We start from the raw sequence: 23,862 nt of genomic DNA, 5'->3' as shown, positions 1-23,862 counted from the left end.
GGGTTATCAGGAGCAAGCAAGACGGAAAAAATGGTACAAACTGAAAACACTGTTTTTAAAACATCTCTCCAGGAGTGCCCTCCCCTAGGGCTCTGGAAGTTTAAATTGCAGCAAATGTCTCCCCCAACCCTCCTCCGTGCCAAGTAGCCTGCTTCGGTTCAGGTCCCGCCCCCGCCCCCGCCCCCATCCCCATCCCGGTCCCCATCCCCATCCCCGTCCCCGTCCCCACCCCACGGACTACAACTCCCGGCGTGCCCCGCGCACTGGTGGGGCTCTGGGCTGGGTTGGGGGCCCTGCGCGGGGCAAACCTCGCGGGAGGTGAGCGCCGCCCTCTCCCCTCTGCAGGATGCGAGAAACCGAGGACGCCGCGGCAGAAAAGCGAAACAAAACAAGCCGACCTGGGCTACCGTCTGTTGCACCCGTGGGCGTGCACGCCCCCTCGAGTGGAACTGGGGCAGCGGCGTGCCCTGGCCAGGACAGGACCCCCACAATTTCTTTCCAAAGACCGGCGCCCCCATAGGAGCCACAGAGCCGCAGAGCGACTGGGTCGTAGCAGAAACTTTGCCCCAGCCTGTGGCGGTGCACGATGAATGGTCTGGCTCGTGGCCGGCGGTGCCACGCCACATACATACAGCGCAGACATGCACCACAGCACATACATATTCTTATCACTGAAAAGTTAGCCACAGTTTGTTGCAGAGTGTGAGGAGGGAACAGGTGAGTGCTAGTGAATGTGTTTTTATTCACAAATGTCAGTTTATTACCAAACTTTAAAACTAGCTGATAAGTGAAACTTCCTGTTGTCATACTTTAGAATTCCTTTGTGGTTCACTCTTTATACCATGGGACTGATTTCAGCAAATGTCCTGAAACCTTCCACTTGTTTAACAAGCAAACTTTTGCTCACAGCAGGCTATCGGGGAGGGGCTGTCCTTTCCTCTGTGTAGGAAGAAGTGCTTGGAAAAACTTCAGAGAATCCTTTCTCCTGTGAGTATATCTAAGAAAGGGTTGGGTGTACTACATTTTCTTTGCCTCTTTCAATTCAGGAGTGGTGAGCCTAGCTCGTGTTGTCAGGATACCTTTTTCCCCATTTCCCTGCCCTCGGGACTCACAGTCCAGCCCCCTTCCATTTGGATTTAGCTGGAGAGTAGTTTAGGAATTTTAGGTCCAAAAGCATGGAAATCTGTTGATGGAAGAGCTTTTTGTCTTCTCAGAGTTCATCATTTTGATCAGCAGCGATGACGCATCCACACGCCTGATCCATGGAGAGACAGACAGGCAGACAGAACTCAAGAATATTTGACCTCTTAGATTGGTCCCTAAATTAAAAATTGTTTATTTTTGCCAGGGGGGACAATGGCAAAGATAGGTAAAGAGAACACTTGCAATACTTATCAGCGATAAGTATTCCTGGAATAAACAATGGATACATTTTTTATTTTAGAATTCAGATTCTAAATTTAGATCATAGTTGCTGATCTGCATGTGCCCTTAAACATTTCTAGATAAACGGATGGTAGCACACTTTCTTCTCAATTCTACCTGAATTGTACACAAAGCAGTCATTTTCTAGGATCCTTTGGGGGAACAGGTATTCTGTACCCTATTTTGAGTAGTTTGTAGATACCCTTAACTAAATATGTCTAAATGTTGATTAATGTTTATTTCAATGAAGAGGCAGCTATGTATGTTTTCTCTATGTGCATAGAGTATTTATAGAGGGAGAGTGTTCCTCTTCAGGCAAGCCAGGGAACTGTGAGATTGAAGAGGGTAGTTTAATTAAAAGGTCTCACCCAGCATTTCTGTTCCACCTCCCAATTTCCTGATTTAGGATTTAGGATAATGGTAAGAGGCCATAAATTTGGGGGTTGATATAATATCTTCCTATTCCTATGTGACCCACATAGTACAATATCAGGTGCTCATAAATTGTGTTGGTTGCATTTGTTGAATTCTGCTTTTTTTTATGCAACTGGGATAAGCAGTTAAAATGAAGCCTTGCAGAACTATTTGTTTTCCTTTTGTAGAATAAAGGTTTGTTTCGTTTGAATTTTTGTTGGCTTCATGGGGTAGGATAAACGCCAAAATAAAAGACTGGGGGTGTTTTCAGGAGATCTGGTCATCTATTTTACATCCTCTCTGAAATATGCTACTTCCTGACTAATGAAGTAAAGGGATTTGCTGCTGGGCAGGGCTTTCCTTATTCTCACAAAGAGATTACTTAAAAGGCAGCTCTGGGAACTTTGTCCACGACTCTTTATTAGGACAAAAAAGAAAAGAAAAGAAAAGAAAAGAATAACACAGCATTGCAGCTTTCGGGTGTTCACTGAACGTAGCTCCTAACCCCGCAAGTTCTCTCTCTTTTCCTGGAGGAGGGACAAAAAGAAATAGTTTAAAACATGACATTTACACTCAGGACAGCAATAGAGGCATATGCAACAATAATAAAGCAGAGGAAGAAAAATAAGAGCCTATTAAGACAGCTTGGATTTTTTTCACCCAAGACAGGTGCAGGGAAATTTTTACAGTTTCTGGACTCGTGATTCATTCACTTCCACTAATTGTGCTGAAGGTACTTAGCCAAAGTGAACACTGTAGCTTTAAAAAGTCAGCCATGAACCAGAAGGCAGTTGGTGCAGCTTGTGTGTGATTCCTAACGTCATGTTGGCTGAGAGCCAGCCTGGTTTTATTTCACTGTGTCAAATTGTACCTCCTTATTGAATTCCTTTGCCAGCCTACTTTGTGAAAGAAAACATTGGGGTTTCTTTGGCTGTTCTTGATAAGCCTATAAAAATTGATATGTTTTAGTTGCTTCTAGGTAGGTTTTCTTTTTACTTTTCCACCAGAAAAAGAAAATACTAGTAATAATAATAAGACAATGTAGTGTGATGTTGCAGAGTATCATTGTGAGTGTTTTGTTTTGTTTTGTTTCTGAGACGCTTTAGAAAATGGTGAATGTGTAACAGTTTCCAACTGAAGTGAAATCATTCTTTAAGCTGGAGCAGTAGCGCTATCTTCCTGTCTACTCTGTAGCGGTGTGTGGATGTATGCTAATAATCTATAAGTATATTAAATGTGGGATTTCTCTAGCAATAATCTAAGTGGCTTAGCAGCTGGAAGTTTGTGTGTGTGTGTGTGTGTGTGGATATGTGTGTTTCAGGAGTGAAGATTATCCCACACTTACAGTGTTATTTGTTAATCATCTACTTCGCTAACAGTGGTAAAATCTTGTGAATTATACTAAATGATGCACTTGCCATGTCAGAGTAATCCCAGGAGAAGGAGTGCCGAAGTATAAAGTGATTTGAGAGGAAATGTATTGAATTTATGGCTTCAGTTGAATAACAGCAAATACGTTTCGGGACTAGTTTTTTTTTCTTCTTCTTCTTTCTTAAAGCAGTTTTGTTTATAGCTTTCTCATCTTGCTAATTGCACATTAATTGTGGAGGGCTTTTATTTTTGCACAGTCCTTATCCCTCAAACAAAAAGAGTGATAAATGCTACTCTATCTCCTTAAATGTTTTGATGATTTTACGTAAATCTGATTAGCTCCCTACACTGTCTTACACACACACACACACACACACACACACACACACCAGCACCACCTTTCTGTGCTAAGGGTTATCTAGCATTTTTTTGTAAGCTTTTTGCTTTAGCACAGCCTGGTCACCTTCCAGACTGGTTTTTTGAAGCTTTGACTGAGAATAGGTGAGGTAGGGGAACACTTCCTGACAAAAGCGTTAACTGCCCTACTGCATTACATTGAAAAAAATCTAGGAGTCAGCCCCCTCAAAAAAGGCAAATAAAAGAAACAATCAAAGCCCGTGGTGGGAGGCAGCAGGCAAAGGGGGATTGTTTGTCTTCTACTTTGACTCATTTATGAGTTGCAGTGTCTTCAGTGAGAGTCTGGCACCCAGAGGACGCTGTGCTGGGTCGCACAGCACTTATTTTGAACGAGGATTCAATTTCATTTGCAAATGCTCATTGTCGAGGAGGGGAGTGCCAGTACAGATGAAAGCACCCCAGTCCGTCTCCTCCAGTTCTGTAGGTTTAATCACATCTCTCCAATCGCTGACGGAACTGGAGATTTAAACAAAACATACCGTGAACTGGTGTGAAGCTGTGAAAGGGACCTTTATGTTTCCGATTCAGAATATATATTCTTCTCTCACTTTCTAAGAATTAAACACAAGCTTTTCTCCCTTATTGATTAGTTGCTGAAGTAAAGGAACCCTGCAGCCTTCCCATGCTCTCTGTTGACATGGAAAACAAGGAAAATGGCTCTGTCGGTGTAAAAAAGTAAGTGAAGCTGGCTTCTGAGTTCTGCACACAACAGAGGGACTTGGTTTCTATTTTTATACTTCTTGCTTATCTACCACAGTACACAGTTTGGGGATTGTCTTGGTTCGTCTGCCCTGGCCACTGGCCTCCTTTCTCTGCTCCCAACTCCAGTTGCCTTTTTCTGTGTTCCATTTCAGAGAGAGAGAGATGACTCAGACATCAAAATGTGCATGGGAAGGGTAGTGTGTTCGGCCGTGAACGAGGGTGAAGGATTTCAGTCCTGCATTCTCTATCCTGAAACAAAAACTCTAAAGCTAACAAACATTTTGCCTCACAAATCCATATGATACTAAGGTAGGGGCAGAAAATAGCATTTGAATTTGGTTTCCTGGTGTTAGTCCTTTTTTTTTCCTTTTTGGTTAAAATCACCTCCAACTCTCAAAACTGAGAAGGGAAAAGCTTCAGTCAAAATGGGAAGTTTAACAACTTCTCTGTCGTGTGTTTTTTTTAAAATTTATTCCTTGAATACAAAATATTTCAGTGCATACTGTAGTGTTCTATTTTAATGTCTGTTACTTCATTTGAAACTCCTGATTATATTTGTTGTGTAAGGGAAGTATGCTTGATTCTTTTAAAAAGGAAAATTCACTTTATTATGTAGCATTATATATTCTGAAACAACAGAAAGCTAAATCAGAGGATATCTGTAAGTATGTGGAAAATGTATATCACCAGTGAGGAGTTATAGCGAAACTATGACCATTTTCATTACCAAAAGAAAGGAAGTTCCAAGAGAGTGTTAATCTATTTTATTTCTTTCTGTGTTGTTTGGCGTCTAAAATTACTGTCAGACTTCAGCATTAGAGGAAACTAAACATTATCTACAGAAGTCATGACGTCTAAATGAAAAACAGTGTATTATATGTTTACGAACAAAATTATATTTTGCCTCAGAGCAATATTATTTTAAAATTAACTTAACAAAATCTTTTTTATTTACAAGTCTTGAGCAATTTATATATCAGTTTTATACCACCATGCTCTCTCCCATTCTTAAAAGTTTGGCATAGGTAGATGTGGGAGGGATGAAAGAAATGACTACTTCTTTATGAGATAGAGAAGTGCTGTCCTCCAGTACAAGTGGTGATCATAGAAATATCATGTATTGGTCCTACCCAAAATGGTAGCCACTAGTTATATATGGCTATTAAGAACTTGAAATGTGACTAGTGTATCTGGTGAACTGAGCTTTTAAATTTTTAAACTGTAATTATTTTAAAAATTAACAACTTTTTCTATATAATGTACATCTAATGAATAACAAGTGCTGAAAATATAAGATTGGGAAGTCTTGACATTTGAAACCACTACCACACCGCATCTCCTCATCATGCTTTGTAATCTCTCTCTCCTGTCTTCTTCTCTCTTCCTGTCCTGAGGCAACCATTGGTATGCTTGCTATCTGTCAGTATACATTAGTTGTATTTTCTGTAACTTAGTATAGATGGATTATTCTATACACACAAACATGTACTTGTATATAGCTTAGTGTCTCATTGGGCATAGTATACTTAGTTCATTGCTTTGATAACCGAGTAATTGTTCATGATCTGGATATACAACAATTGGTTATCTATTTCTCCTACATGATAGATATTTGGATTGCTTACACTTTTTTAGGTACTGTAAGCAAAGCTGCTTTCATCACTCATGCACAGGTCTCTGTGTGGAGATAGGCTTTCATTTCTCTGCCATAAATACTTAGGATTGGAATTGGCTGGGCTGTGTAGTAGGTGTTTAACTTTTTAACAAACTGTTCTCCAAACTTGGGGTCCCATAACCTTCCACTGATAGTGTGTAAGTATTCTAGTTGTTCCACATCCTCACAGACTTATGTTCAGTTGTTTCATTTGAGTCATTGTATTCAGTGTAGGAGTCATTTTTGTTTCCCTAGTAACTGAAGATGTTCAGCATCTTATGTCTGCTTATTTTACATCTGTCTATCTTCCTAGGTGATGTGTTATTCAAATGTTTTGCTCTTATTCTTATTGGGTTCATTTTTATCATATTTCTTGTAGAGAGAGCTTGTATATATTGTGAATATAAGTTCTTTATCATATGTATTACCTGAAAATATTTTGTTCCTATATATATATATATATATATATATATATATATATATATATATATTGTCCTTTCATTGCCTTTGAAAGTACAAAAGTTAGATTTGAGGAAGTCCCATTTATCAATTTTTCTTTATGGCTAGTGGTTTTGGTGACGTATTTAAGAAATCTTTGCCTAAACAGAGACTCAAGGATTCTCTTCTATGTTTTCTTCCAGAAATTTTATGATGGTAGGTTTTAGGATTTAGGACTATGATTTTTGGGTTAATTTTTATGTGTAGTGTGAAATAATGGTTGAAGTGTTTTTGTTGGTGGTGATGGTAGGGTTGTTGGATATTTTGCCTATGAATATCCAAATTTGTCAGCACCATTTATTTAAATGCTTCTGCAACTTTATTGAAAGATAATTGATCAGATATTGTGGATCTACTTCTAGGCTGTTTATTCTGTTCCATTGATCTTTTGGCAAAGGAAAGTTACACCAGTGCAAAATTGTTTCCGTAATTGTAGCTTTCATAATGATAGCCCGAAGTCAGATAGTTAGCCATCCAACTTTGTTCTTTCTCAAGATTGTTTTGGCTCTTTATTTTCAATACAAATTTTTAGAATGTGCTTGTCAGTTTTCAACAAAAAAAAAAAACAAACGACAACAACAAAACCCTCCTGGTATTTTAATTAGTATTGGCATAGATCAGTTTGGAAAGAAGTGACATCTTAACAATACCATGTCCTCCAATAAATGAACATGGTATATTTTTCCACTTACTTAGGTCTTCTTTAATTTATCTGAGCATTATTGTATAGTTTTCTGTGTGGGTCTTACACATTTTGTTAGATGCATCCTTATATATTTCATGTTTTTATACCATTGCAACTGATACTGCTTTTTTAAATCTGAATGTCCCAAGAGTTTGTTGATAGTATGTGGAAATGCAATTGATGTTTGCTTATTAATCTTGTATTCTACAACCTTACTAAATTTGTTTATTATTTCTAGTAACTTTTTGGTCAATTCTGTACTAGTTTTTAACATAAGCAATTATATCTTGTCACTAAATATGATTTTATTTCTTTCTTCAGATCTGGATGACACCTATTTATGTGTCTGTCTGTCTATTTTTTCCTTACTTTTGCACTACGAGAACCTCTAGTAAAAAGTTGAAAACAAAGTGGTAACAGCAGTTACCCTTATTTTGTTCCTCATCTTAGTCTTTTTAAATTTTTTTCCCCTATATACATGAGTCCTTTTTTCTATCTGCTTCTAGGATTTTTTCTTTATTTTTTATATTTTAAGCAATTTGATTATGAGAGTAAGTGTGATTTTTCTTCATGTTTCTTGTGTTTGGGATCTGTTCTGTTTCTTAGATCAATTTTGGAAATTTTTCAACAATTGTTTTTAAATATTTTTCCTGTTTTCCTTTTAGATGTATATTTGATCATTTGGTATTATTCTATTATGCACTGATGTTCAGTTATTATTTTGTTCTTTTTTCTCTGCTTCACTTGGAATGGATTCTATCGCTTTGCACTTCACTGTACTAATCTTTTAAAAATTATAATTTCGTATTAATCCTACACCATATATTTCATATTTCAAACAATATAGTTGTCTATAGAAGTTAACCTTGGAGATATATATATATATATATATGTTCTATGTGCCTACTTAACATATTTAATCTTAACCTTTTCTCTAGCTCCTTGAACACATGGAATACAGTCATTATCACTTTTTATGTCCTTGTGTATTAATTTTACCACTTGAATAATTTCTCAGCTTCAATTGATTGGTCTTTCCTCTCCTGATGAATTATATCTTTCTATTTCTTTGCATGTCTGTTAATTTTTGATTGAATACTAGGCAATATAAATTTTACCTTGCTGAGTGTTAGATGCTTTATATATTCCTATAAATATGATTGATTTTTGTCCTGGATGTCATTAAGTTACTTGAAAGCATGTTGATCCTTTTGCTAGGCAGAACCATAGCTACAGTCAATCTAAGGTTATTTTTCTCTCTTACTGGGGCAAGGCCCTTCTGTGCACTCCTACTACCCCTGAACTATGAGATTTTCCTCTCCGGCAGCAAGAAAAAGCACTATTTTCATTTCTGCATGATCTTCAGGGATTGTTTCCTAGAATCCTTTTGTATGGTTCCTCCCTTAGCCTCATAAAGTCTCTTCAGATATGGATGTTAATCAGAACTGTGCTAAACACTCAAGGCAAGGCCCTGAAGCTCATCGGAGTTCCCTTTTTGTGTTTTTCTTTCCTCTCCAGGGATGCCTTGTGCACACCCTAAAAACTTTCTCAATGGAGTAAGTGGGAGGGGCCTGCCTTTCTTGTTTTCTCTCTCTTAAGAGTCACTGTCACCTTTACTTCCTGTAACCAATGCTTTGGGTGCCATTTTTAAAAAATATATTTTTGTCTTTTCTCTGATTGTCATATGCAGAAAGATAAATATTATTCCCATGACTCCATCTTGACTAGAGGTAGAAGTATGTACATATGGTCACAAATGGTAGCGGCTTACATATTGGGTAAGACAGAACTATCTTATAGTGCAAGATCCATAAAGGCATAAAACATAGTCTTAAGGATATGTTGGGGAGGGGGCTGTCCTGGGCAGCGTCAGTGACATTCTTGGCCTCTACCAACTAGATGGTAATTGTAACCTCCCTCCAGTCATGACAATCCAGAATGTCTCTAGATGTTGCAAAATGATCCCTGAGAGACACAGTCATCCCTAATGAAGACCTACTAGTTTAGAATAACCTCTACACAAGAAATGTATACAGGGTGGCTTCTGTGTATTAGGAACTAGTGTACGTATTTATACCAATCCTTCTGCTTAAAACTCTAAAAAGACCAGGAATTTTAAAATGTTTCAGTCTGGAGACTGCTTTGCTTTTCTTCTTCTGCTTCTGCTTTATATATCATAGACGAGAGGGAAGAGGAACAATAAAAGCAAATGTAGTGAAATATTAATGTTTTGAGGGTTCTCGGTGAAGGATGTGTGAAATTTCTGGGCTATTCTTAATTTTTTATGACTCTGAAGTTATTCCTTACAAAGTTAGAATGAAGAAAGTTCATTACTTGGGAAGGAAAATGTATCCTTCTTTAGGGAAGAAGCAACACTCCTGACTCAGAATTGGAGACCAAGGCTGGGGAAATTAAACATCATATTGCAATGGAAAGTACTTTTGGCTTTCAGTCAAGTCTTAGGTTCGGAAGACTTGATTTTGTTTCTTCACTAGTAAAAGAATAATGAGTAGTCATTTAATTTCTCTTTACTTTGGTTCTCTTGACTATAAAATAGAAATGGAGAGTTGTTCACAGGATAAAAAAACAAAAAAACCAAAAAACCCAAACTCTTCCAAATTGTAAATAGCGGTGATAGTGCTTATTTTCCAATTCAAAAAGCATCTGAATGCATTGTGGTAATTATCTTCACAAATATTACTTCATTCAGTCATTGTGATGTTTGATATGATAAATATATCGCAGCTTTTTGTTTTTTAAAGTAGCTAAAGCTCAGAAACTATTTGAAAATCCAGGAGAAAGTAGCAAGACTGAGGGTTAAGAGCAGTGCTTTGGATTCCAGAGTAGCTCTCTTTTTTCCACACAACTTCTGTCTGTCCTGCAACTGTGTATCTTCACTCAATCCTATGAATGCAAGTGGGCTTTAGGCAGCCTGGGGGCAAACCAATTTCAGAGATGGACCTTGGCCTTTAGGTTACTGCTGCAAGAGGAAACCAAGGATGGTTGAACCTCCTATTTCACAGCTTCTTATTTGTCAGACTTGTTAACCTAAGTGAGATGGGATACATGATACCTTGACAGTTTTAAACAAAAATCATGTGAGACTTTTCTTACATCCTTCTTTGTTTCATTCATTTATTCCTGCTAAATTCTCCCAGCCTGGACCTATAACAGTTGTTCGCTAATATGAATCCTTGGTTGGATCTCTGTTATTCTCTATATGAGTTAATATGATGTTGGCATAACATTCACAAAGATTTAAAGTCTACTTGAATTCATGCTGGAAGGCAAGAGTGAATTTTATGTCAACAGTAAGTATCAACAAATCAATATGAAATGCACAAACAGAAAGAATATTGTAGAAAAATGGCCAAAAGGTTAGCAAACATTCCACAGAAGAGAAGATACATGGCCAATTAAAATATGGAGAGATATTTAGTGGTATTAGTGACCAAGAAAATGTAAATCAAAATCATATCAGTTCATTTGGCAGAACCAGTTGACTTAGCAGTTCACTTGGCAAAATTTTGAGAAAATGACAATACTAATCATTGGAACAGATGTATATTTATAGGTATGGTATTGATGAATACTATAAATTGGTAAATGACTTTGGAAAATAGTTCAGCATTATTTCCTGATATCAAACATTCAAATATTCTGTAGCTCAGCAATTCCATTTTTGGATCTACATTAGTGCTGCTCAATAGAAATAAAACCTAACTCACCTGGGTAGTTTTAAATTTTCCAGTGGTCATCTATAAACAAGTTAAATAAGTTTCAACAATACATTTAAGTAAATCTATAAAAACATTATTTTAACATGTAATGAACGTAACTATTAATGGGATACTTTATACTTGGTACTAAAGTTTCTTAATTCATTGTGTATTTTATACTTATAGTGTATCTCAAAAGGAACACAAAACTTTCTTTGGAAATACTTGATCCATATTTAGTTGTCATAAAATTTAGACAGTAGAAGTAGAAGAATCACATGCCAAACTAATTCCCAATATACTCAAATTTTCCAGTAACTATATTTGCACACAGTTGTGAAATATACTATTTATTTTGTCTTGATTTAACTTTGAAGCAAAAGCCTGTTGTTTTCATAACGATATCTGTCCAAGTTAAATACATTTGGTAATGTGCATATTGATGTTATTAACATTGAATTTGAAGAGGTTTGCATAAACTGATAACTCTAAGTGTATCAGTTCAGTAAAGTTTTGTTCAAATTTTTCTTGAATTTATTCATGTTAGAAAAATGTCTAAAATTATTATTATTGCCTTATACCCTGAAATGATATATTTTCAATGTAAAAATCTGATACCTACTTAGCTAGGTTACAGGTCAGCTTTCAAATCCAGTGTGCTATCAATAAGAAAACATAAACTCCTCTACCATTTTTGTCTTTAATTCTTGAATATTGGCAAACATTCCTTTTATTTAATAAAAACTTGCATTTGTCTTAGCAGTGCTACCAATCTTTGTAAAACTCTTCCATGACTTAAGCAATCAAGCTCTGGCAGAGTACAGATCATTAAATTTCTTGTATTCTACTTCTTTTCATAGTTCTGATTGCTGGCACTGATAGTCACTATTTACAGATATATGCTGATCTAAAACACTTTTCATGAGTCTGCTTCAGAAAACTGAACCTAGATATCAGATAGCAGAAGGAAGCAATAGGAAAACATTGGTCTTTCATATTAGCATTTTAATAAAACTAGTGTGTACTTATTTATTTATGTCAGACAGGTAATATGCTCACGTCTTAACAAGGATTTAGGGAGTGACATCTCATGCAGACGGCATGAACACCCAATCATCACGCTCATGAACCAAAAGATCTAAAACCAGTGTTTTAAAGCCTACATAGTTGAAGCACCATCCATTGGGATAGAATTTCATTATTTTATATGTAGCTGAAATTCCTCGGCAGAGGTAGAAGATGTAAAAGCATCTGTTATGACTTGTGTCTAGATGTCCCCCCAAACCTCATGGGGTTATTATAGGTGGAGCTTTTTTAGAGATCACTGAACCTAGAGTGTATGATTGATTCATGGTGTAATGCTGGGATTAAGGGTGTGTGATTACTAAATCAGTTCACTGATTGGTTTGACATGGCCCTAATCTTGGTAGCCTAGATAGGATATAAAAGAGGTAGAAAAAAACTGCTAAGGTCTCTTGCTTGCTTTTCTACCTTCTGCCTGCCATGAACTGTTTCTCCTCTGTGATGCCCTTCTGTCATGCCCCTGCCTTGGAGCCAGCCAAATATGGACTGAAACCTCTACAAACTGTGAGAGCCAAATAAACCTTTCCTCCTTAACTTTGGGTGTTGGGTAGTTTGTTTCAGCAATGAGAAAAGTAGCTAAGACAACATCTAAACCATGAGTTAAACTTTTCAGGTTGTAAATTGCTATTTCTTCATGATCTTGGAAGTCTTTTAATATAAAACATAAGCACTAACTGAACATGTTTATGTTGCACTTTCATCTGCAGCTAAAGAAAAGTACTTCCGCTTTTTTAAAGTTTTAATCAGTTGAGCTTAGGTTCTGGTAAATAACTTACTATTGTTTTTTGTGAAGTATCTGTTTAACCTTTTCTCATGTTTTATCAAAACTTCTCTAAATGAAGCACGTTAATAAAAGAATTGTTTTCTTTTTTGGAAAGAATGCAAACCATTGCCAGGTCTTGTAGTTTATACTTTCAAATGCTGTGCTCATAAGGCTGAGTAAAGAATGTCCTAAGTTTGAGGCCAACCTACACAATCTAGTGACACCTTGCTTCAAAATTTCTTTTAAAATTTAATGAAAAAAAAAAAAAACCCACAGGGGCTGGGGATTTAGCTCAGCGGCAAAAGCGCCTGCCTGGCAAGCGCAAGGTCGTGAGTTCGGTTCCTGGTACCGGAGAAAAACCAAAAAAAAAAAAAAAAAACCCACAACTAAGGATGTAGGAGTGCTGGACCATTTGCCTAGCATGTGTTAGGCCCTAGGTTTAATCCCTGTACAGAAAAAAAAAAAAAGAATCTAAACCATTTATAGCTGAACAAAGTATTAATTGTGGATTCTGTTTTAAATTTTTTTAATGATTTTTAATTTTTATTTCAGATGACTAACGCTATGAATTCATTATAATTCATTTTTACTTTTTAAGAAGAAATTTAGCAAATTTACGTTGCTGAAAATGTCTCCTAATAATATCCATTTTATTTACCATTTTCAACACAACAAACAGCATTTTTTCTTTTTGTTCTGCTCTAACAATGTGCAATTTCTATTCTTCATTAAATTGTCATATCTTCTTTCAATTCTTTTTTCTTTACTTTTCTAGTAGTAGTTCCTGAATCCCTTCTCAATTCTGTCTCTTTTTTAAATTTAAATTTTTTCTATTCTCTTTGTTAACTGAAAAAAAATTTAGTTATATAACAAAATAATAGCACAGAAATCAATTTAGTTAGCTATTACAACATAGAAAAGACTCTTTGTTAACTAATGTTGTCTGCAATACTCCACCAACAATGCGGAGGGAAAAATCATTTGAACTGAGTCAGTCTTTTGACACAAACTAGATGGATGATGTGCGTATGTGTAATGCTGGGGACATGGGGTCCTGATATGAGAATAAGAACTTCAACTCAAAAACATAATTCTGTGGGATGGAACAGTTAGAATACAATGGAGTCATAGCAAAACAATAGAGGTGTGCTTAACAGAAACATAGTTTGTACCACTTTGTTTTAAAATTTATATGCAAACTAAATGAAATTAAAAATTCAGTTCCTCAGCCAAATGTTAAATATTCAGTAGCCACATGTTACCAGTGGCTACCATACCGAAAAGCACAAAAAGAGAAGTCCTTGAGCATCCATACTGGGAGGAAGGTGAAATGCAAATAAGACTGAAAGTATGATTATCCCAGGTGGAGACAACAAGGGTTGGGGGTTGGGAGTTGAGCCTTGTAGGTAGATGTAGTTAATGCCAAGATTCTAGCTCTTCGCTTGCCTATTGGCTTCCTGGGAATTTATTATATTATTAAAAATAGCTAACTAAATATTAGGGAGCTGTCTTAATAGATTAGAATGCATCGTCCTAGACAGCTTTTGTATATAGTCTCTATATCCATACATACACATAGTCACACAAAAATGCACACAAATATTAAAGAAAATTCATGTGGGCATATACTCAAGAGTAAATATAAACATCTGAAGCGTACATGTATGTTTTTATTGAGTAAATGAAATCATGTAGTCTCCATTTTATGGATTTTAGATTAATCATAAACCTTGGAATATGGACATGCTCCTCACAGCAATATATGACCGGCTACGTTAGATCCATGTTCAAATTTGTACTAAATTCTAAAAAGTGTTCTAGATATTTTACACGTATTCACATACTTGTCCAAATCACAACTATTTGATGTTTTTTTTCTATTTTTTTCTTTATTTTCTTTCTTCTTGCATTCTGTTCAGTTTTACTCTTTTTCATCAGTTTTATCCCAGGACAAGAGGAGAAACCAATATCCTCCATGACAGATGCTTTCAAGTTAGCTGCTTTGTAATAAGAGGGTGGTACAGTTTCTCTCTCCGCACCACTGTTCTGCTCACCTCCTTCACGGAGAAACAATAGAATATTCTCAGTAACAAAGTTTAGCAAAGGTTTTCAAAATGAGCTATTTCAGCTGGACATGGTGGAGCACGCCTGCAATCCCAGCACTCGGGAAGCTAAGGCATTGCCGTGAGTTCAAGGCCAGCCTGCTACATAGAGGGACCCTGTCACAAAAAACCAAAAGCAAAGCAACAACAAAAATGAGCTGTTTCATATTGGTGTCACATCTTTTCTTGCATAGGTATGTCTCACCATATTCCTGTGACTCTGAATTCAGTGGGCTTCATCGTGAAGCAAAATACTGCTTTTTCATCAGAAGCAATATTTTTTATTTTGCAAGGTACATTCCTTTTAAAATTAGTAACTTGATACTTTTTTCTCAATAACAAATGTTATAAGCCTTGCAACAATATCAGTCTTTAAACTAACTTTAAAATTGTATTAACTTTTGAAATAGTTCTTACTAATAGCTAAGCCAGTGAAACCAAATGGTAAGTTAAAGAAATTATCATTCTCTCCCATGTGAATTACAGGATCAAGAGCTAAATGGTAGAAATAAAATACTGAGTTAAATTTATGGCAGAAATCATTATTAAGGTTGCTAGCATTTCAAAACGATGATCTCCTTGTACAATTATCAAAGAAAACTTTTCATAGATAATAAAACAATGGCCAGCCTGCCTCATTAAACACGTCCGTCCAGGCTTACACGCGCACCAAGCAGGTGTCCATTTGTAAGTTACACCAAAGACTGAATACATTACCACACAGCGTATTTGGTTGCTTTCTGGAAGCCTGGTAAAGTGGAACGGGAATCCATCCAGTAGCAGTAATTGTGTGGCTGCTCACTGCGCTCAGCTTTTATTTACTTCCTCCTGAACCTGTCTTCCTGCAGCATCGCACAAATAACCAGCAGTGCTTGAAAGTATGTTCTCTGAAAGCAACGAGGGGCCTGATCCAGCTTATTAGGTAGTTCCTGGGTACTCTCTCTCTTCCTCACGCCCACTCGTGTCCCTTGCACCCCCACAACCACACGCCTCTGACTATTCCTGAAGGCACCCTTTCACAGATTTTTAAGTGTACAATACAGTACTGATATCCATAGGCACTAAATAGATCTCTCAATCTCTCTTACTCATCTTGCATAACTGAAATTTTATATCAATTGGTTAACAGTAGCCCCTTTTCTCTTCCCCCACCTTTGCCAGCTGCTATTCCATTCTTTGCTTCACTGAATTTATTTATACCTCATTTAAGTAGAAAAATGTATTGTTTGTCCTTCCATGAATGACTTATTTCACTTAGCATAATATCCTCAAGCTTCATCTGTGCTGTCACAAATGAAAGTGGTTCCTTCTTTTCTAAAGGATAAATAATGTTTTACTATATGTATTGAAAAAATTTAAGCCAGTCACATATCAGTGGGCATTGTAGTTTTCCCACACCTTGGTTATTGTGACTAATGCTGCAGAAAACATGGAAGTGCTAATATCTCTTTGAGATCCTGATTTTAATACCTTTGGATAAACATCCGGCAGTGGTATTGCTGTATCATATAGTAGATCTAAATTTAAGTTTTTGAAGAGTCAACACACTGGTTTTGCTTCGTGACTGTACTATATTCCATCCCCACCAGCAGTATGCAGGGTTTCCAATTTATCCCCAGCCTTGCTAACACTGTCATTGTTTTGTATTAGATAGACTTTTCTGTTTCCACAGATGCATGAGAACATGAAGTATGTGTCTTTCTGTGTCTGGTTATTTCACTTAACATAACAATCTCCTTATGCTGTTGCAAAGGACAGGATTCCATTCTCTTTATGGCTGAATAATATTCTCTGTGTTTATGCCACTGTTTCTTCATTCATCTACTGATGGGGATGTAGATTGATTCCACATCTTTATTCAAGCATGCTTCAGTAAATGTGGGAGTGTTTACTTTGTGTCTCTTTGGTATAATGATTGCTTTCATCTAAAAGGCTGTTCAATTTCATCACATTTTCTGATCAAATAAAAGTATCATTGGTGTTTATCCTTCATTGTGTTATGTGGCGTATATAATATTTGATTTTTATATGTTGAGCTGTTCTTGTTTTCCAGGAATAAACTCCACTTGGGGTGGTATATTACTCTTTCAATGCACTATTAAATTTGGTTTGCTGATTTTTTGTTTTGGATTTTTCCTCCTCTGCTTATCATGAATGTTCTTAGTGTTCTTTTCTCATGGTATCTTTTTTAAGCTTTGGTATCACAGTACTGCTGACCTCATGAGGTCAGAAGTATTCCCTTCAATCTTAATCGCTTTTCTCATCACTGAGACCCAATACCTAACACCTGCAAATTAAAGGAAAAGAGGTTTATTTTGATTCATCATTACAGTCCAAGGTCAGCCAGCTTCAGGACAGTATCAGCACAGCAAAGGGACATAGCAGAGGAATGGCGCTCATATCATGGCTTCCAGGAAGCAGAGAGAAGGAAGGAGGTGGGGAGGCAGAGATGCCCTTCCAGGTTATGCCCCCTCTTCTGACCGGACCCCAGCTCCTAAGAGCAAGTCAGCTGTATCACCGCCATGATTCAATCATCTTCCAAATCCCCTGCCTATGACTATATAAAAGCCTTTGGATGACAATCTTGATACAAACCATAATACCTTCTCTTCAATATTTTGGAAGAGTTTGAGAAGGACTGGCACTCATTCTTCCTTAAGTGTTCGATAAAATTCTTCAATGAAGCCATCTTATCCCAGGTTTTTCTTCAATGAGAGGGTTTTGATTACTGACTTAATCTCCTTACTAGTTTTACGTCTGCTCATATTTTTGTTTCTTTATGATGCAGTCTTGGTACATTGTATGTTTCTAGTAATTTCTCCATTTCTTCTAGGTCGTCCAGTTTATTGACCTATCATTTTTATAGTAGTCTCTTATGATGCTTTTTATTTTTATGGCATCGTTGTAATGCTTTTTTCCTTTCTGGCTTAAACTGAATCTTCTTTCTTTGTTTCTTAGTCTTGCTAAAGATCTGTCAATTTTACTTGTTTTTTCAAAATCCAGTTCTTAGTTTCACTGACATTTTTTCTATTGAATTTTCTATTGTCTTTTGCTTATTTCTTCTACACTCTTTATTATTTCCTTTCTCCTGCTTGCTTTGGATTTAGTGTTCTTTTTCCTAGTTCTTTGATGTGCGGTTAGGTTATTTATTTGAGATATTTCTTCTTTCTTAATATAGACATTTATGACTATAAATTTCCCTACTAGTGCTGCTTTTATAGCAAGCCCTATATTTTGGTATACTATGTTTTCATTTTCAAGATATTTTCTAATCCACGTTTTTATTTCTTTTTGATTCATTAGTTGCTCCAAAATATGTTGTTTAATTCCCACATATTGATTTTTCCAGATTTCCTTCTGTTATTGATTTCCAGCTTCTTTCCTTTGCGATTGAAAAATGTGGTTGGCATGATTTCAGTCTTATTAAATTTGTTAAGACTTGTTCTGTGATGTAACATGTGATTTGTTCTAGAAAATGTTGCATGTGTACTTGCAAGAAGAATGTGAATTCTGTTGTTGGGATAAATGTTCTGTACACAACTGTTAGGTCATTTGGTCTGTAGTGTTTTGTTTTGTTTTCCTAAGACAAGAACTCACTATGTCATTTAGGCTGGCCTTGAACTGTCAGCAATCCTCCTGCATCAACCTCCCAAGTGCTGGGATTACAGGCATGTGTTGGTCTGTAGTGCTGAGCAAGCCACCTGTTTCTGTGTTGACTGATTTCTTAAATAAACAATAAATGGGAGCTAATATTATATCTGTAACTAGTACAGTTTTTTGTTTTTTTTTTTGGTTTTTCTCCGGTACCGGGAACCGAACTCACAACCTTGCGCTTGCCAGGCAGGCGCTTTTGCCGCTGAGCTAAATCCCCAGCCCCTACAGTTTTATTTTTCTTAGAGAAGCTAAAATTCTTTCTTCATGCTTCATAGCTGTCTGCTTATTTTGATATGTAGCCTAATACTAAATACCTCTTTGATTATTCCTTTCAGTTAAATGATAACTTGAGCAAAGGATTGAGCCTGTTTATTGTCTTTGATTTGCACCATTTTGTCCATTACAAATAACAGCCTCAGGGAATGTGTTTCAAAAGAGTAAAAAAAACATATAAAACTGCACATATTAAGGCATCATATTTTAAGTGTGGAAACAAAAGGCGTTTCAGTCAAGGCCAGCAGAGTCAAGATGTTCGTTATATATCTCTTTATCTTTGTGTTTGTTACATAATCTCTGTCTTGCTACCAAAATACCTGAAAGTGGAAAACCAAGTTTGTCTCAGCAACGGAGCTACACCTAAATCTTTTGGAATAGTGGTCATTGTAGTATGATTAGGACAGGAAAAGAAAGTTCCTCAGCCAATCTATAGGCTGCTATCAATATTAATAATTAGAATATGAATGATTCACATATTTGTGTTTGTCATGAATTGTATATGATAGTAAATAGAAAACCCCAGCAATTTGTCAAGTCCCCTTGGAAAGAGTATCCTTATATATGCTAGTTCAGAGGATTGTAAAAGAGCAGGTAAGAAAAGAAGTTGTTTCTAGAATCCTTTGTTTTCAGAACAATGGGGTACAGTATTCTATGTTAGAGAGCTGTGTGATTTGAAAGGAAAGCCATCGCTCGAGGAGCAATACCTATCACAGGAGGAAAAAAGGATACAGTAAGATCCGCACTGTTCTTCCCAGCCCCTGCTCCTGGGGTTGCTGCTGATCCCCGGCTCTAAAGCTGCTTATCCGTACACCTAGCACAGCCTGAATCACACTGCTGTGTTGACTTTTCACCCTTCCTCCACCTATTCATCTTGTTCCTTATGTGACTTTTTGGAATTAAAGAGTGAACAAACACGACTCTTCATCTCACAGCTGACTTGAGATTACCCACTTCATTAGACTATGAATTTTCTTATTAATGCCTGACTCACAATAGGCAGGTTACAATTTACTAATCTGTGACTGGAATAAAAACTTGACTGCAGGTATTTGAAGAGAATATTTAACTGGTACCTTTTAAAAATAGGGCTCCAATACCAGGAAATCAAACAGAGAGAGTTTAAGTGACATAAGAAAAGCTATGGATATGGACAGGTCTAGAATAATGCCCAGCTGGGTTTCAGTACAAACCAGAAAGTGATGTTTGAATTAAGTCTCTGAGTGCTAAGCTAAAGAATTTGAAATATACAGAAGGCTTGATGAGATTTCCTTTTCTAATGCTTTCACCGCTTGAGTATGCTGCGGCTAAATGCAACCAACTGTTATTTATCTGAATATTTTTAAATGAAAAATGCTCTGTCAAGAACTTTTGAATCACCCTTTCTCTTTTTGGGCCTGCCTTTTAGCCAGACCTCTGCTTCTTAGTACAAAGGGAGAGGGAGAGAAGAATGATGATAAAACTAAAATTCACTTAGTTACTTCATTTGTAGTCCCTTCATAGGCAGAGAGATCAATAAAAATTTATTAGAATCAAAATTAAATTGTTTTTAGCTAAAGGCTGTGTTAAAACATAGGCAAAAAATTGAGTAATTGAATTTTAAAATAAGTTGTAAAGATTAAGACAGTACAAAGAGTGCATTTCTGAACATAAATAATATTCACAATTCGTTTTCAGAGAAAAGGTAACATGACAAAATACTACCATAATATGTTAACCAGTCTCTAAAGTATCTTTTGCTTCAAACTTTGAACTAGAAATGCAGCAAATGAATGTAATTGGAGTTCTGAAGCACACATGGATTGTATTTAATCCAGAATACCCTTTTGGTCTTCCTGCCCCTCAGAATCTATGTCATAAACACCATGAAATGTATGCGTGATAGATTCAGAGAGATTTACAACTATTTCCCATTTGCATTCGTGTTAAGGGAAATGGAGACTTTTTGCTGCCAGATCTTAAAATGATGATGTGCCTACATGAAAAAGGCCCCAATTAACCTGCGTATAGCTGTCAAATTGGTTATTTATGGCATTTCTTTCCCCATGATTGTCTCTCTAGTGCTTTTTAAAAGTGAAGTGATTGTTTAATTAAGGGATTAATTGTTTCCTAGTGTGAATTATTCACACAAGATAAAATTTTTATCAATACATGATGTATCTAACCATATGCACGAGGGCTAAAAGATGACTGGGTTAAGTGGAAAGATTGATTTGATTAAGAGAAGGAATGAAGACAAATTCTGTATTTCATTTCCTGCTAATTTTTTGTACTAAGGCAATATATGCATACATAATTTTTCAAAGATTTCAATGCCTGGAAAATGTTCATCAATTTATCATTTTAATATTGCTTTCTAAGAACATTTTGCCACGATGAAACTGAAAAAATAAATGCCCAGTGTGACAATGATATCTTGTCATCTCATTTCATGCGTGCAAAATTAACAGCCACAATGGAACCACCATCTGCCATTTAAATTCCTTCTGGACTCTGATATGCACAAATTATGAGAAAAATATGGAGAGAATGGTCCACTTATAAGGAAATAAAATTCAGTGTCTCAGTTTGGCCATGAATACCAGTCAGTGGGTCTGTGAAAACGGTAGTATGGACTTGTAAACTATAAGTGCTTTCTGGTTATTAGTCCATTTGATGCGTCAGGTCCTTACTGTGGAACCACTGTGCACCACTCAGACCTTAAGTTCTGGTAATCTACAGGGCTGAAAGCAGTCAGGTTTTTCCTTATACTATAGGAGTAGTCTCATGCAACTTCTTCTCAGTATTTTGATTTTAGGTAGTCAATCATTAAATATATTAACTGGTTTTTAACCCCTTCTTTCTGCTGGGTGGGTTCCCTCAACTTACATGTGAGAGAGTGCCCAGCTCCATATTGCTCGTATTTTTTATGGTACACTGCCAGTAGCTTTATTATCTTTATTCTCTATGCCATTGCTAGTTCTCAAGATTATTTCAGAATTATGGGGTGGTATGACTGCATCCCAACACAATAAGAATCAGAAAACCGTCACACCCTAAAATCACAATGTCGTGTACTTCCTTATTGCAATCGAATAACTATTCCTTATGAGACAAAGTGGCTAACTAAAGTCGACCAAAGGGAGAATGAATTCAGAATTCATGTATTTCCAAGCACTTCAGAGTGTATCCATTGGGACTCTACTCATTGGTAGAAGTGAGCTGTTAGAAAACCTAAAAGATTTGTTAGAAGAATGGATTCCCAAACATTCCTGAAGTGCACTTTAAGTATGAAGGAGAAGGAAAATGGTACCTTGAGGAGGTCCTCAGTGTCAGCTTATGATTGCTTATGTTAACATAATAATGACAAATCCCAGCACATGATCATTAAAAAACATTTAGTATTGGCTTAAACATACACAATTAATGCTTGGCAATGTTAGAGTGAAAAGTAGGAATCTTCTTCCATTGACTGTTGCCTGTTAAATGGTAAGATGTGTATGCACACGTGCATTGGTACATGCAGACTTGGGCATCTATTGTTTAGGGATTAAGTCTCTAAATTCAAAACAGGAGATCTTTTAACTAGCAAGCATTGGATCCATTTTTAAATTAAGTGCTTTTGAGAAATGAGTAATCAAGTAAACCATTGATCAGTGACTCATTTTCCTTTAACAGGAACAGAAGTTTTTGTTTTATTTTAATCAACGGTTTCGGCTTACTACTGTGAACAAAACATTATTCTGGGAATACAACCGCTAGACTGTTAGACGTTGGAAGACCTTTAGTAATTCCCCAAGGGCTGGGCAATTTCATTTCAACTAAACGTGAAATGAATATTTTCACCTTTTACTACATCTTGAATCTCATCGAGTTTAATTCTAGGCCCATGTTTTTTCCTTCTTCTCCCTCAAAGGTTTGGTTACCACCTAGATGCCTCTGTCTCGCAGATGTGCACCTCTAGTTCACTCCTCTACCTTGAGTTCCACACTCTATCTCGCCTTAGGTGGGAGAGTTGTAGTTCAGGGTGTCAACTAAATAATCTCAATGCAGGTCTTACCATCCATTTAGTTTCATGGCACCTCCATCCCCTTTATTCTCTATGTCTAGTCTACCACTGAGTTATGTTGACTTCATTTGTTGCATATCTTTAAATCGACATTCTTCTTTCCTTCTCTTTAGCCACCATTCTAGTTTGGGTCACCATAATCTCCTGCTTAAGTGCTTTAGTAAACTTCTCACTCATACTTTTTCATCCCCTCTGACTCCTCTCCAATACCTTATCTTTTTTTCAAAATATTAATCTTTTCAGTTCACCCTGTTGACATAAAATTAGTCGACAACTTCTCATTTCTCTTAATAAAGTCCAAAAAAGTCAGTGTGGCCTCCAAGACTGGCATGGCTGCCTTGGCTATATGTACTTCTCCGGAGCCTAGAATAATCATCACCTGACTTCCTCATACAGTTCACTTCTGAACGCCTTGTAGTCCTGACCTCAAAGGAAACTTCCACAAGAAAGTATCCCCTAGACATTAAACTGTCATGGTGCAGCAGAGCTGTCATTCCCAGCATTTCACACAACTTGCAGCTGTACACTTGTATGGATTATTGGTTAGTGTCCTGTAGGACTGTAAGGACCATAAGGATGAGGACTGTGTCTGCTTTGCTCTCCAATGTGTTCCTAGATGGAGAGGTGGAAGGTCTTTGTCTTGAAAGACAGCTTAAGCTGTTTGGAATTTGTCCTAAGAGTAATAGGATGCCTTTGATGGATTTTAACCAGGATCAGATGACCACTCTGAGAGAATCACCTTGAATGAGGTGTAGAGATATCCAGGCAGTACTCCTGAAATGCAAAGTGAAGTAGAGTCACAGCAACTACTAGTCTTCACTGTTATTTCTTCATTTCAGTCTATCCCTCCTCTCTAAATCCAATGGCAAGGATTATACATGAAACTTCTCAGACAAATGTTTGACTGTCAACTGTTTATTCATCTGAACAATATTGATTGGAGTCCTAAGTACATGCCTGACACTGGGAATAAAAAATGAAAAGTAGTCTAGGCTCCAAGGTGTCTCTCTATCTCTAGCTGACACATCTCACCTTAGCGGGAGAGATTATCCAA

General features: G+C 36.7%; 1 protein-coding gene across 5 annotated transcripts in view; it reads left to right on the top strand.

The window, feature by feature from the left end:
- The first annotated feature begins 566 nt into the window (after positions 1 to 566).
- Positions 567 to 23,862, top strand: part of Samd13 (sterile alpha motif domain containing 13) — a 42,775-nt gene continuing 19,479 nt past the window's right edge. Inside the window, exons 1-2 of one of the 5 annotated variants that reach the window (XM_005385163.2) lie at positions 585 to 717; positions 4,218 to 4,302. In XM_005385163.2, the coding sequence (XP_005385220.1) occupies positions 4,250 to 4,302 (53 nt within the window). In that variant the 5' untranslated portion in view covers positions 585 to 717; positions 4,218 to 4,249. Of the gene's footprint in view, positions 718 to 892; positions 988 to 2,615; positions 2,819 to 4,217; positions 4,303 to 4,543; positions 4,639 to 23,862 lie in introns of those variants that run through there. The other 4 variants (XM_005385164.2, XM_005385162.2, XM_013514574.1 and 1 more) reach the window with 4 other exon arrangements.

Source organism: Chinchilla lanigera, unplaced genomic scaffold (genome assembly GCF_000276665.1).
Source record: "Chinchilla lanigera isolate Chin_1 unplaced genomic scaffold, ChiLan1.0 scaffold00022, whole genome shotgun sequence".
NCBI lineage: Eukaryota > Metazoa > Chordata > Mammalia > Rodentia > Chinchillidae > Chinchilla > Chinchilla lanigera.
This window is presented reverse-complemented; position numbering and strand designations above follow the sequence as displayed.